Here is a 12831-nt window from a genome sequence, read left to right on the forward strand (position 1 = left end):
GTAGAGTATCTGACACCTTGAGATTCAATGCCCTACATCACTATATCGCTCCAACAAACCAATGCCGGAGCAGTGTGGCAAACGGATGCGAATACCGCAGCTGCACAGAATGCATCAAGTGTAGTGTGGGCATTCGCGTAAACTGCATTTTGCCATTCTAAACTAGTGAAAAGTGGAAATAGGTGACTAAATAAGAAAACCTGTAGTCATGATCTTTGCTCCAATACGGCTGATGATGACCCCTAGATGGGTCGAAACTAGTACCGTATAATTTTGTAATTTTGTGAATATATTGTATTGAAAAGGTGGAAACATTTACGTTATTATTATTATTACTTATATATTATTCTCAGTTCAATACGGACCAACAACATGAAATTCATAACCATCAATGTGATATTGTAGCGTTCCTTAAAACGCTGAATACAAAAGAATTATGATTTCACTCGAACTTCAACTATGAAACACACTATAAACACACTGGAGGAAGTGATAATGCGGAAAGCTACCCCTACACATTCCGGAAAACGCGTTCTATCATGACGCGGAAATTTTTTTAATTACTCGGTTAAAATACTATTTTTTAATGTAAAGGCAGTTTAGAATTAAAAGTCGGAATTGTTTTCTGTTTAAATATGACAATGGGGAGTTTTCTTCCATCTGCGATTACACAAAGCATAACTGTACACTCAACATCGAAAACTAGGTGAGCCTGGAGCTTGTTGTCAAAACCCTCACCCCGATTTCGTACCTCAATTTTTATAAAAGAATATGCGGGGATTATTCACGTACATACGGTATTTATTTTATCTACGTATATCACACTTTGACTGTCTGTGTACTGCTATAGTCTTTCCAATATCGAGGAACAGAAAAATTTAACTGAATTACAAATTTAAATTTATTTTTTACAAGTTGCTTTATGTTGCACAGACACAGATAGGTCTTATGGCAACGATTGGATAGGAAATGGCTAGGGAAGGGAAGGAAGTCACCGTGGCCATAAGGTACAGCCTGGTGTGAAAAATGGGAAACCATGGAAAACCATCTTCAGGGCTGCCGACAGCGGGGTTCGAACCCACTATCTTCTGAATGCAAGCTCACACCTGCACGCCCTTAACTGTGCAGCCAACTCGCTCGGTGAATTACAAATTAGTCCTCTGTAATATCTGATGAGTGAAAAAGAGATTGATGTTCAACCAACCAGAAATTATGTTGCTGCACCTTGCAAATGTTATAAATCTCTAATAAAGAGTGATCGATTTCATTCAGATAATATTTAACTGGTCATGTAAATTTTTTCATGTGCAGAAAGTCTCATCTGATACTGTACTATGATAGAATCTGAAGGTAAAACAAAAGGACACATATAACATGGAGAGAAAATACTTGTACTCCTTATTTTATCAGACAAACTTTCAAGATTAACAAGTGAATCATCACTCACCTGCACTCGTCCTTGCTGGCAGCGATGCTGTGTAAGTTGAACTATGCCGCAGCCAGGAACTGTATGGACTACTACTGCCATAATAGCTCTGCAGCTCAGCATAATTGGAGTAAGCAGTATCAGACAGAGAGCCATCTGTAGGTTTATGTTGCCGAGGAGGTCCACGGTGCTGATGGAATAATGCTGCATAATCACTGGAGCCAGGTTTGGGAAGACTCTGTGAACCCAGCAACAAACGGTCCCGGACACTCTGAGACAGCTGACTAGCAGATGGCCCAGTCAATGAGTAAGACTTGTAATGATGTTGCTGATGCTGCTGGTGTTGCTGATGTTGCTGGTGTTGATGTTGCTGTTGATGCTGCTGATGATGCTGCTGCTGGTGTTGTAGGTCACTGGTACACGTCTGAGTACCACCAGATACTTTCACTTTGGTTCGTGGCACTGCCGACACCTGAGCAGTACGTGCCTCTCCTTTACTACTTCCACATCCGTTGGTAGGTCGTTTAACATAACCAAAACTCTGAGGCACTCCTCGTACCTTACTGCTCTTCCCTTCGCCATTGGGACGTGCTCCTGATGGACCATGAGGGGAAGATCTGTCAGTCTTAGATTGCTTCTCTCCATTGCAGAATTCTCTTTCTTTGCTGTTCACATCGTCTTTCACACCTGGAACATTAAGGTAATCAATTATTTATCATTTACAGATCTTTTCACACAGATTTTACACACCTCTTTTCCATAGTATATATTCAAATATAATATATTTAACAATAGACCATTTAGTGCACCCCAAACCAGGACATGGAAACACTGTGGTGGACAGACAAATGTGATCAACTCATAAAATTCAGACAACAGGCATGGCAAAATTGGTCTGCAACAAAAATCAAACGACCATGCAAAATCTCGACGTTGTAGGAAAAACGGTCACAAAAATCAGTAAGAATGATTTGTATGTCGCCGGTGGTGAGTTGATAGAGTCGGTGAAATCATTTAATTCTTGACTTGTCACGAAACCGTAATTGAAAGAAACTAAGGAACTGACATTTTTGAAGTATTCAAATAAATTTTTTTTTTTTTTGTTGCTGTGTGTTTTATTTTTTTGTGAAATTTGTAGATTTAAAGAATTTTCAGGACTTACAGGAAAGACTGTTGATATTTAACTGCTGATATTTAACAATCATTATGAGTGTTGGAAGACACTGATATTGGAGATCTCCAGTAATATGTTTGTTGTAACCCATTTTTTGTATCGCCTTGTAGTTGCCACGTGGAGGCTTCGATCACGAAATCGCCGAGTTTCGCAATCGAAACCTCTAGAATATATTTCCCACATTACCATATATGGTGCTGTAATGCCATTGGCGAAAATAACATTAATTTGTATTGGTGAAACTTCAGGTTGAATCATAGGTAGCTTCCCTGATTGGCTGTTTGAGGATTTTGTGATGTGAAAATGGCAACTAATATTTATCTGGCATAATGGAATTATAACATGAAAACATCTACAACTATTTATTTATTTCTTCTTCTTCTTTGTTTAGGCCTACGATGGACCACGTGGTTCTTAACTCTGGTGAGCCCTTTTCTTCCTCTTAGCCCAGTATTCCTTCATTCTAGCACTATGGATGTCTTTTCTTTCTTGAGTCCATTTCATTCCTACTCCTGGACGCAGTGATTTAGTTGTTAGTGACTGGAGAGAGTCAGATGTCTTGACTAACTTTCTGAATTTATCTCGGTTGTAAATGTCAATGTGATCAATGTTTAGGTATTGTAGGTCTTTCCGCACTAAATTCGTCCATTTGGCATTTGTTGCTTTCCCTCTAGATACAGTGTTGAAGATTCTTGAAGTGAGTCTCTGGCTGTCCATCCTGACTACGTGACCATAGAAGATTAGTCTTCTCTTCCTCATAGCTGTTGTAATGCTCTATATTTTACTGTACAGTTCCTTGTTGTGCCTGATTCTGTAGCCATCTCTTTCTTTAATGGGACCCATAATCCTTCTGAGGATCTTTCGCTCTTTCAGTTCTAGTTTTCTGAGTTGTCCTTTCCGGGTCATGTTTAGGCATTCTGAGGCGTACAGTACAGATGGTCTTACTACGGTGTTGTAGTGTCTAAGTTTAAGATTCAACATTTATTTCTTTCTTTATTTATTTATTTATTTGGCATGTCTACTTGTGAATCGAGACATTATCTAACATTATCCCTCATTGTTTGGAACTGTTGTCTAGTTGTGGAATTTACCATGCACATTTAATTCAAAACTATATCTCCTATTGTTACGTATTTGCTGGATTAATCTGATTCGCTCAATTATCGTTCGATTGCTGCGGCCTTGCACAGTGGGGACTTTGAATGCTGGGAGTTGCCTTCTTCCGCCTGCTCGGTGAGCAAGGACAGTGTGATTGCTGCCACTGTTCAACATGGCTGCGTTAAGGAGAGCTCTTAAAGAGACATCTTTACGTAAAGGAAGAGCCTTAGTAATGGAGCCTGACTCTGGAAGATAAGTCCGAGAACGTTAGGGTTATGCCCTTTATTTTTTAAATGCTTCTCAGTGTGCTCCAACCTTAAATTCTTCACTGGTGTAAGAAGAAAACTTTGTGTGTGTGTATTAACCGTTAACAGCATGGCAAGTTCCAGGTGTGTTGTAAGTCTTAGTATTGGATAACTCTACTCAAGTAAGAACTGGAGAGTATATATTATTCATGTGATCTCGTACAGCCAAGGAGCACATCTGTCACGAGCACCGATTCGCAACACGTCCTTCCGTGGGAAATTATGGGGCGAGCGCATCGAACGAGATTCGATCCATGACCTCCCAGTCAGAAATCCCTAATACTCATGAATAGTTTAAGTGTAATATATAAAAGGAAGATACAGCAAGAAACAGTGGAAGTGAATGAGTAAGTGTAATAGAATATCAGTGCAGTGAATATGTGCAGAATTGCAATTATGATTAAAAGCATTTCTTAAAGCTAGTCTCAACTTGGAACATTTCAGTGAGCTGAGAATGAGGCAAACTTGTGCCATCAGAATATTGGTCAGAGAAACAAGTAAACAGACTACAAGGTCATAGTTAGAAGCTTTTAGAGGGTGGACCAGGAAAAGCAAACCTGTTGTTGGTCACGTAGCAAGGTGCCCTGTAAAAATAAGAACGCATGCTGTGGTGCAATAATTCTTTCTAGAAAGAATCTCTGGAAGGTCACCCGTCACATGTACATCCATGAGACGGGTGGGACCACACTTGAAGTAACCAGTAGGAAACTAACAGATCAGTAATGTGAGGGAACATAGTAGTAGGGGATGACTTGTTCCAGAAGCTCAGAGAAATGATAAAGGGGAGTGACAAAGGAGCCTCTTGGTCATTTTGGTCATTCGGGCATTCTGCATCATTCTGTCATTCTGTCATTCTGTTGGTAGTAATCCTGGTGTCATTCAGGCAGTTATTCTATAACATTGGAAAGGAACGTTCTCTTGGGAAGGGACAGACACTAGATCACTTGGCAGAGAAGAGACACTGTAGAATAAAGTCAGTGAAGATAGCAGTATATGAAGTTAGTCAGATTAGGCAGTAGTTGAGCCTGCCATCAGTTAGTGAAGACAGCAGTATAAGAGGTTATTCAAATTAGGCAGCATTTAAGACTGTCAAGCAGTAGAACTGGTTAGCAGTGTCCCACAGGGTAAAGTACAGAGACAGTACTTAGAGAGCTCATTGAGTGTTCAAAGGAGACTGTAGCTTCAGTTAGCATTCACCTTAGAGTTCTGTGTTCGAGTCCTGAAACCGTTAGGGAAGATTCAGAGGAACACCACAACGAGGATTCTAGAGAGAAGCAAGAAGAAAGAGGCTTCAAAACCCGAGATAAGTATCAACTAGTTAAGAAACTTAAAAGAATGAAGGGAATTTATAAATGTAAAAGAATGAAGGGAATTTATAAATGTTGTAAAGTGAATCACATAAGTGTGTGTATTTTCCAAGCAAGTCAGAGACTGATAAACTGGTTATTTAAAAGTAATATTGAGAAGAGAATAATTACAAGTGTGATGTAATATTATTGGAAGGGTATATTTGATAGTTTGTTTAAATAAATTAGACTAAGAATTTAATGGTGTCAGAAAGTGTTTTATATAAAGGTCAATCTGATATTCGAACCCAAGTCCTCAGCCTGTCCTGTTCATAGAATACGACAGGTGGACGAGAAAAATATTTGGTGTCAGATTTTTGGGGTAATTAATTAGTTAGGTTGAAGTAATAACCTATCTAATACAAGCTTGTACATGTTCCAGAAAGTTCGAGTATTGTGAGACCAGTGTTGAAAGAAAGTATCCAGCAGCAAACACTTGGAGGCATCATCAAAAAAGTTACCAGCAGAAGCAGCCCAGCTCAGAGTCCTGTTTTATTCAACAGTAGGGCGAGTCAAATTCCTAGTTCATAATGGATGGGTCAGATAGAAGTGGTAGTCGTGCTCCCAGCAACATTGATGTAGCTTATGGGGAAGTAGTGCATGCTCACCATTATACTACAGTAACAGAGGCTTTAAAACTTATTGGAGCAGAGTTTGATGGCTCTTACCCTGCTAGGTTAAGATAATTTTGTGAAAATGTGGAGACTGCACTGGGGCTAGTGAGACCAGGTGACCTAGATTTATTTTACAAGTTAATCCTAACGAAGATTACTAAAGAAGCGCGAAGTAAGTTGATAGTAAGATCAGATATCCAAACATGGGAAGATATTAAGGGTGCACTAGAAGAATATTATAGCAAAAGGCGAACAATAGATTTCTATGCATGTCAGTTGTTCGCAGCCCGACAAGGCAAAAATGAAAATATTGCCCAATGGGCCTACCGGATGGGCACGGAACTGAGAAACACCGCCACACAGGGGGAAACACCTGTAGCTAGGGAACACCAGGCGAGATTTATCAGAAAACTAATAAAGGCTAGTTTTGTCCAGGGCCTTAAGGATGAAAGAATCCAAAATTTAATTAAAAGTAGAAACGCTCAAACTCTACAACAAGCTATGGATATTGCTAGAGAGGAGGAGACTGTTATCATCTCCACTCAGGCAAAACAGCAATTAATGACACAGGTGCGAAGACCTGTAGAGGTAAGAACAAGGTCGGACCCTCACTATCAGAGGACGTCCATACCCGCCCGTAAACCTAAGAGACAGGCAACCATTCGAGTCATATGTTACAACTGTAACAGAGAGGGACATCTCGCCCGTGATTGTAAAGCTCAAACAACAGTGGAACGGGAACCGAGACAAGATACCTGTAGCTACTGTAAAAAGATAGGGCATCTCGAGAAAGACTGTAGGAATAAAAGAGAAGGGAGGCAAAGAGAAAAGCACGAAATAAAGATTTGTGAGATTATAAGTTGTTATAATTGCAATAGGATGGGACATACCCAACGGTATTGTAGGGAAGTCCAAAGACAGTGTAGAGACAGGGCGTGCTTTACGTGTGGACGTAGGGGTCACTTGCAAAGAAACTGTTGGTTCAATCCTCAGAACACAAAGGGTCCAAGAAATCGTGGAAAGGAGGAAATCAGAACTCGTGATAAAGAACAGGGTAGAGAAGAGGTCTCCAGCAGAGACAGAGATTGGGCTAAACCGAAAACCCAAAATTTAAACGAGAAAGGGGCCGCCAATACGGGTCGAAAGGCGGGTCCCAAGAATTAAATGACCCACAAAGTAACGGACCACGGAGTAGGGAAGTCCTGAACAATCCGTCTGCTAAAGAAAAAGTGGACAGGAGGACAAATACACGGGAAGAACGTGATTGAACCGGCTCTATTCTAGTTCGAGCCAGAGAGCGTAGGGAACCCCTCAAGATCCTTATTGATACGGGAGCTGATATCAGTCTAATTAAGGAAAGGAGTGTGCCCAAAAAGGAAGTCCATTATCGAAACCCGATAATAGAGTTATCTGGTGTGACAGGAAGGACATCCCGTACAAGGGGATCTGTGAAGTTACATATAGGGAAATCCACCCCTGAGTTTCATGTGGTAGGAGATGAATTTCGTTTGTCAGTAGATGGCTCGTGGGAAGAGACCTTCTACACGACAGTATAATTATCGCGAAGGGTACGTGGAAATCTTTGGACAAAAGTTCCCTATGGGATTAAGTATAAGAGAGATTAGTTGCATAGCAATAAAGGGCACGAATCATCCACGGGAGAATAAAAGTGTAATTTATCTTGAGGTGCCGGGTCAGAAGGACCCCCTTCGATTCCTGATAGATACAGGAAGCGAAGTGTCCTTTGTAAAAAGAAAGCTTGTGCCATGAGAGGCACTAATTGTGAATGAGCCTACCTTAAAATTAAGGGGGCTAGGCACAGAAAAGATCGAAACTAGGGGCAAAATAAGACTCCTAGTAGGAAAATCAAACCCTAACTTTTACGTAGTGGATGAAAACTTTAATTCACATTATGATGGCATTATTGGAAGGAATGCCTTGAGAGATAGCATAATTAATTTCAAGGAAGGTTATGCTATAATAGCAGGGAAGGAATACCCCTTAGGTGAACGGACTGCTCAAGTCCAGGTAATACGTCTCGAACCCCGAACAGAGACTATAATAGAAGTAAGGACAGATAAGCGAATGGCAGATGGTGTGATTGAAAAAAGAGAGGTTCTGCCAGGAGTATATGTAGCAAGTTGCCTAACAAAAGCACGTAATCACAAGGCAGTAGTGAGCATGCTAAATACAAGAGATGCAGAAGTTGAATTTGAAGTGCCAGTACTCTGTATCCATGAAGTCGAACCCGTGACACCTCCGAAGCAATATCAGCGAAGGACAGTCAACCATGTAACCCAAGTAAAACATGAGAACACGAAGTCCCGAGAACAAAGGGCGATAGACCAATTAAGGGTCGACCATTTGGCACCCAAAGACCGAGAAGAGTTGTATGCTATCTGTGCGGCATATAATGACATTTTTCACTTGGAAGGGGATAAATTAACTTACACCGATGTTTTACAACACGAAATTCGAATCAGGGAAAATCAACCTCCAATTAATGTGAGACCTTACAGATTACCGGAGGCTCAAAAGGAGGAGATCCAAAGACAGATTGACGAAATGCTAGCGGACAAAATAATCGTGCCTAGTACCAGCCCGTGGTCTGCACTGTTACTCATCTTCCCAAAGAAAATGGACGCTTCAGGAAAGCAAAAATACCGCATTTGCATCAATTTTCGAAAGCTCAATGAGGTGACGATAGGGACGGTATTTCCAATTCCTCTCATATCAGAGCTCTTAGATGCTTTAGGGAAAGCACGTTACTTCTCTACTATGGACCTAGCGTCGGGGTACCATCAGATGTTAATAAGGCCAGAGGATCATGAGAAGACTGCATTCTCAGCCTCAGGGCGGCACTACGAGTATTTGCGTATGCCGATGGGGCTTAAAGACGCTCCTAGTACCTTTATGAGGCTCATGACGACAGCAATGTCAGGCCTAAACGGTGTAAAATGTTTAATTTATATGGATGATATTTTAATTTATGGGAATTCAATCGAGGACCATAATCAGAAATTGCGGGAAGTGTTCCAGAGGCTCAGGGAACACCGGTTAAAATTACAGCCAGATAAGTGCGAATTCCTGCGAACAGAAGTGGCATTTCTAGGCCATGTGATTACCGAGAACGGCGTGCAACCGGATGAACGAAAAGTTGAGGCAGTGAGAAATTTTCCAAGGCCTACAACCACCAAACAATTGAAGGGATTTTTAGGCTTGAGCGGGTATTATAGGAGATTCATACCTGAGTATAGCAAGATCGCAAAACCCCTATATGAACTCCTGAAGAACAATGTCCCTTATGTATGGACAGACAAACAGGAGATGGCTTTCAACACCTTGAAACAAAAGTTAACCGAAAAGCCCATATTACAATATCCAGACTTCGAAAAGCCATTCATCCTAACTACGGATGCAAGTGGTGAAGCCCTCGAAGCCGTTTTATCACAGGGAGAATTAGGGAAAGATTTACCAGTGGCGTATGCGAGTAGAACTCTAAATAAGGCAGAGAAAAACTACTCGATGACAGAGAAAGAATTACTTGCAATTGTATGGGGAGCGAAGTACTTTAGACCATACCTATTCGGGCGACATTTCACAGTAGTGACTGAAGTGGGTATTCAATGTCCAAGATCCGTCATCCAGGTTAATAAAGTTCAGGCTAAAGTTAGCTGAATATGATTTCACGATAGTATACAAGATGGGTAAAACAAATAAGAATGCCGATACATTAAGCAGAATTCCCGTTGTGCCTGAAAAAGCGGTACAAGTCATGAATTCAGAGGGAATCATATCCCAAGGGACTGCTGAGACAGGTGAAACTGAAAGAGTAAAAAATGAGCGGAATGATCTCGTGGACGCAGAAGCAGAGAGGTCAGGTGGGAAGGTACGAACCAAAGACTCTAACTCTGAGGACGCAAAAGCAGAGGAGAATGAGTCCAAGGAAGAAGAAGAATCACCTGTTAATGAGCGTAAAGATTTGACTGAGGAAGAAAAGTTAGCAATACTACGTGATGCCCACACGTCCCTTGTAGGTGGACATCAGGGGATCACAAGAACATTAGCGCGAATAAAAGACGTTGTTCAGTGGCCAAACATGAAGAAGGATGTGGAAGCCTTTATACGCTCCTGTCCTTCATGTCAGAGAAATAAAATTACAGGTCCGGAAATTAGAGCACTGTTAGTATTAACAGATACTCCAAATACTGTTTTCGAAAAGATATCATTGGATGTCGTAGGCCCCCTACCAGTTACTGAAAGACAGCATAAGTTCATACTTACTTGCCAGGACCAATTGTCCAAATATTTAGTTGCAGTACCAATGGTTAATCAGGAAGCTGATACTGTGGCGAAGGCATTGGTAATGAACATTATTAGTGTATTTGGGATACCGAGCTCAATTTTGACTGACATGGGGAGCAATTTCATGAGTCAAACTTTTAAAAGGCTGTGCAAAATTTTACGAATTCAAAAGGTACACACAAGTGCATTTCGGCCACAAAGTAATGGTAGTATAGAGAGAGCACACAGAGTGCTCACCGACTCTTTGCGTCACTATATTTGCAAGGATCAGAACGATCGGGATGAATATTTACCCACAGCCAGGATTTATGCCCTATGAATTAATATTCGGAAGAAAGGCGAATATTCCGGGAGTCCTCCAAAGGAAACCCGAGACATCCTATAATGAGTATCAAAATGTAGTCGAAGACATAACTCGCCAACTACAAGAAAACCATGAGATTGCTCAAAAAACACTAATACAGAATAAAGAGAAAGAAAAAGAGAGATATGACAAAAGACAGCAGACCTAACCTTACAGGTAGGAGATAAAGTATTGTTAAGGGATGAAACCATGAGACGGGGTAGGTCCCGAAAGCTAGAACCTCCGTTTAGAGGCCCCTATGAGATAGAGCGAATTGATGGCGTAAACTGTCTTCTAAAAACTAACAGAAAGGGAAAATTAATAAAGGTGCATAGGAACAGATTAAAATTATATATTTGAATGTGAGAAAGGATTGGCTTCATTTCGGCTGCGATGGTCTTGCGCTCTTCACCATCCCAACGGCTTTTTAGAACTATCGATAGTTGCTGGTGTGACAACAGCGCTGGAAAAGCTGAGTCCTGCACTTAACAAATAAGTGCCCCTGTATTTGAAGGCGACACAAATTAATAACAAACCCGTACATACATAGTAATTGTAATGTAGAATGTAAATGTAATGAAAAACCTGAATCAGTAGAATAAGATAAACTAACACAAGAATATTACACTTACAAAAGTATAGCGACTTTTTGTTTTCTTTACAGGTCATACGACAAACGATATGGAGAATCCCAGAGCGAAAATAGTCTATACTCTAGCTTTAATACGCATATTAAATTTTATGGGAGAGGCGTTAGATTTTCAGATTATTATTTATTTTAAGAATCAAGGGGAAATGCAATTATATTCCATAGAGTGGAAATTAATCACTTATGTAAATTTGAGTAAATTAAATGATTAAAAATAGGAGAGGATTTCCACCAATCAATACTTATTTATTGTACACATTAAACTACAGGACCAGTTTCGACCTCATATTCAAGGTCATCTTCAGCTGAACCATATATACATATTAATATAATGAAGCTTTGATTAAGATTGTGGTGTTGAAGGAATGCCATATGATGATGATGTACATTTAGTTACATACAAATGGGGCACGTCTTAGCGTGAGCTGGCGTATATGTCATTCTGTGCAATATTGCAACTGTATGTCTAAAATGTTGAAGGTCTTAAAACTAGTGTATAAAACACGTCTTTTCCTAAACTAACTTATATATATGTACAAGATAAAAACAATACATAAAAACACTTCAGGTACATGAACATTCGTTCTTGCTTGGTGGTCAATACATCGACTAACTTCCATATTTAAGTCGTATTCACAGTTGTACACTTCAGCTGCTATTCATAGAGTTTGTAAAATTGCATGGATAAAAGTTTTGTCTTCCTGTGCGTATGTGAGATAAAACACTTTCAATTTAAAAAGGGTGCCAAATGTATGGATGAAATTCAAGTAAAATATGTTCAGCTCTGCTGTGTGTGTTGCCCTTTTATAAGAACCAGTTCATGTTTACTTATTGGCGTCCGTAAATCTGGGTGACATTGGTTTCAAAGTAGTGGCTCCTTTCCCATTTGTAGCTGTGCAATGATGTTATGTTTATCTGTGGAAGATAAGATTGAGTTATAAATGATATTGTGCGGAGGAATGTCTAAGGGTTATGTGTGTGAATTGGAATATGTACTTACTGTTGTTGGTGTAGCTGAGTTGTGTTTGACATGCGAGCTTGTAATGTACTACTTCGTGTTCTTCTTGGGCTTATGCTAGCTGCTGTGAGGGGAAGGAAAGGAGGGGTAGGGAGAGTTGTTGTTGTAGGGGTAGGGATGGAGCTGGGTGTGTTGTTTGGTGTTTTTCTGTTGCTTGTTGCATTGTGTTTATCGATTAACTTAAGGTAAGGGTTTTTTAAGGCGGGGATAACTGTTTTGAAGATGATGTTAGTTTTTTCTGTGATTTCATTTATGTTGTAATTTGGATTGGTGTACTGAACCAAAGTGATGTAGAATTCTTCTGTTATGTTGAGCAGGGGGCCTTTGGGGTTTATGTTTAGGATTTGCATATCGTTATCGATGTTTGTGAAACTGTGTTTATAGTCTGCGACATGTTGTCCTATTGAGGAAAAATGATTGTGTTTCACTGCATTTATGTGTTCGTTATATCGGGTTAGGAAGTTTCTACCGGTACGTCCGATATAGCTGGTCTCGCAGTTATTACATTTGATGCGGTATACCCCTGAGTGGTTGTATTTGTTGTTGCTGTTGA

The 12831-nt window shown here is 40.2% G+C and overlaps 1 protein-coding gene across 1 annotated transcript in view; it reads right to left on the minus strand.

Annotated features, from left to right (window-relative positions):
- The window catches only part of sick (sickie), a 501196-nt gene that overhangs the window by 233186 nt on the left and 255179 nt on the right, over positions 1-12831 (minus strand). Inside the window, exon 12 of the mRNA XM_067143723.2 lies at positions 1448-2113. Within this exon, the coding sequence (XP_066999824.2) occupies positions 1448-2113 (666 nt within the window). The remainder of the gene's footprint in view (positions 1-1447; positions 2114-12831) is intronic.

The sequence above is a fragment of the Anabrus simplex genome, chromosome 3, assembly GCF_040414725.1.
Source record: "Anabrus simplex isolate iqAnaSimp1 chromosome 3, ASM4041472v1, whole genome shotgun sequence".
Taxonomy (NCBI): Eukaryota; Metazoa; Arthropoda; class Insecta; order Orthoptera; family Tettigoniidae; genus Anabrus; species Anabrus simplex.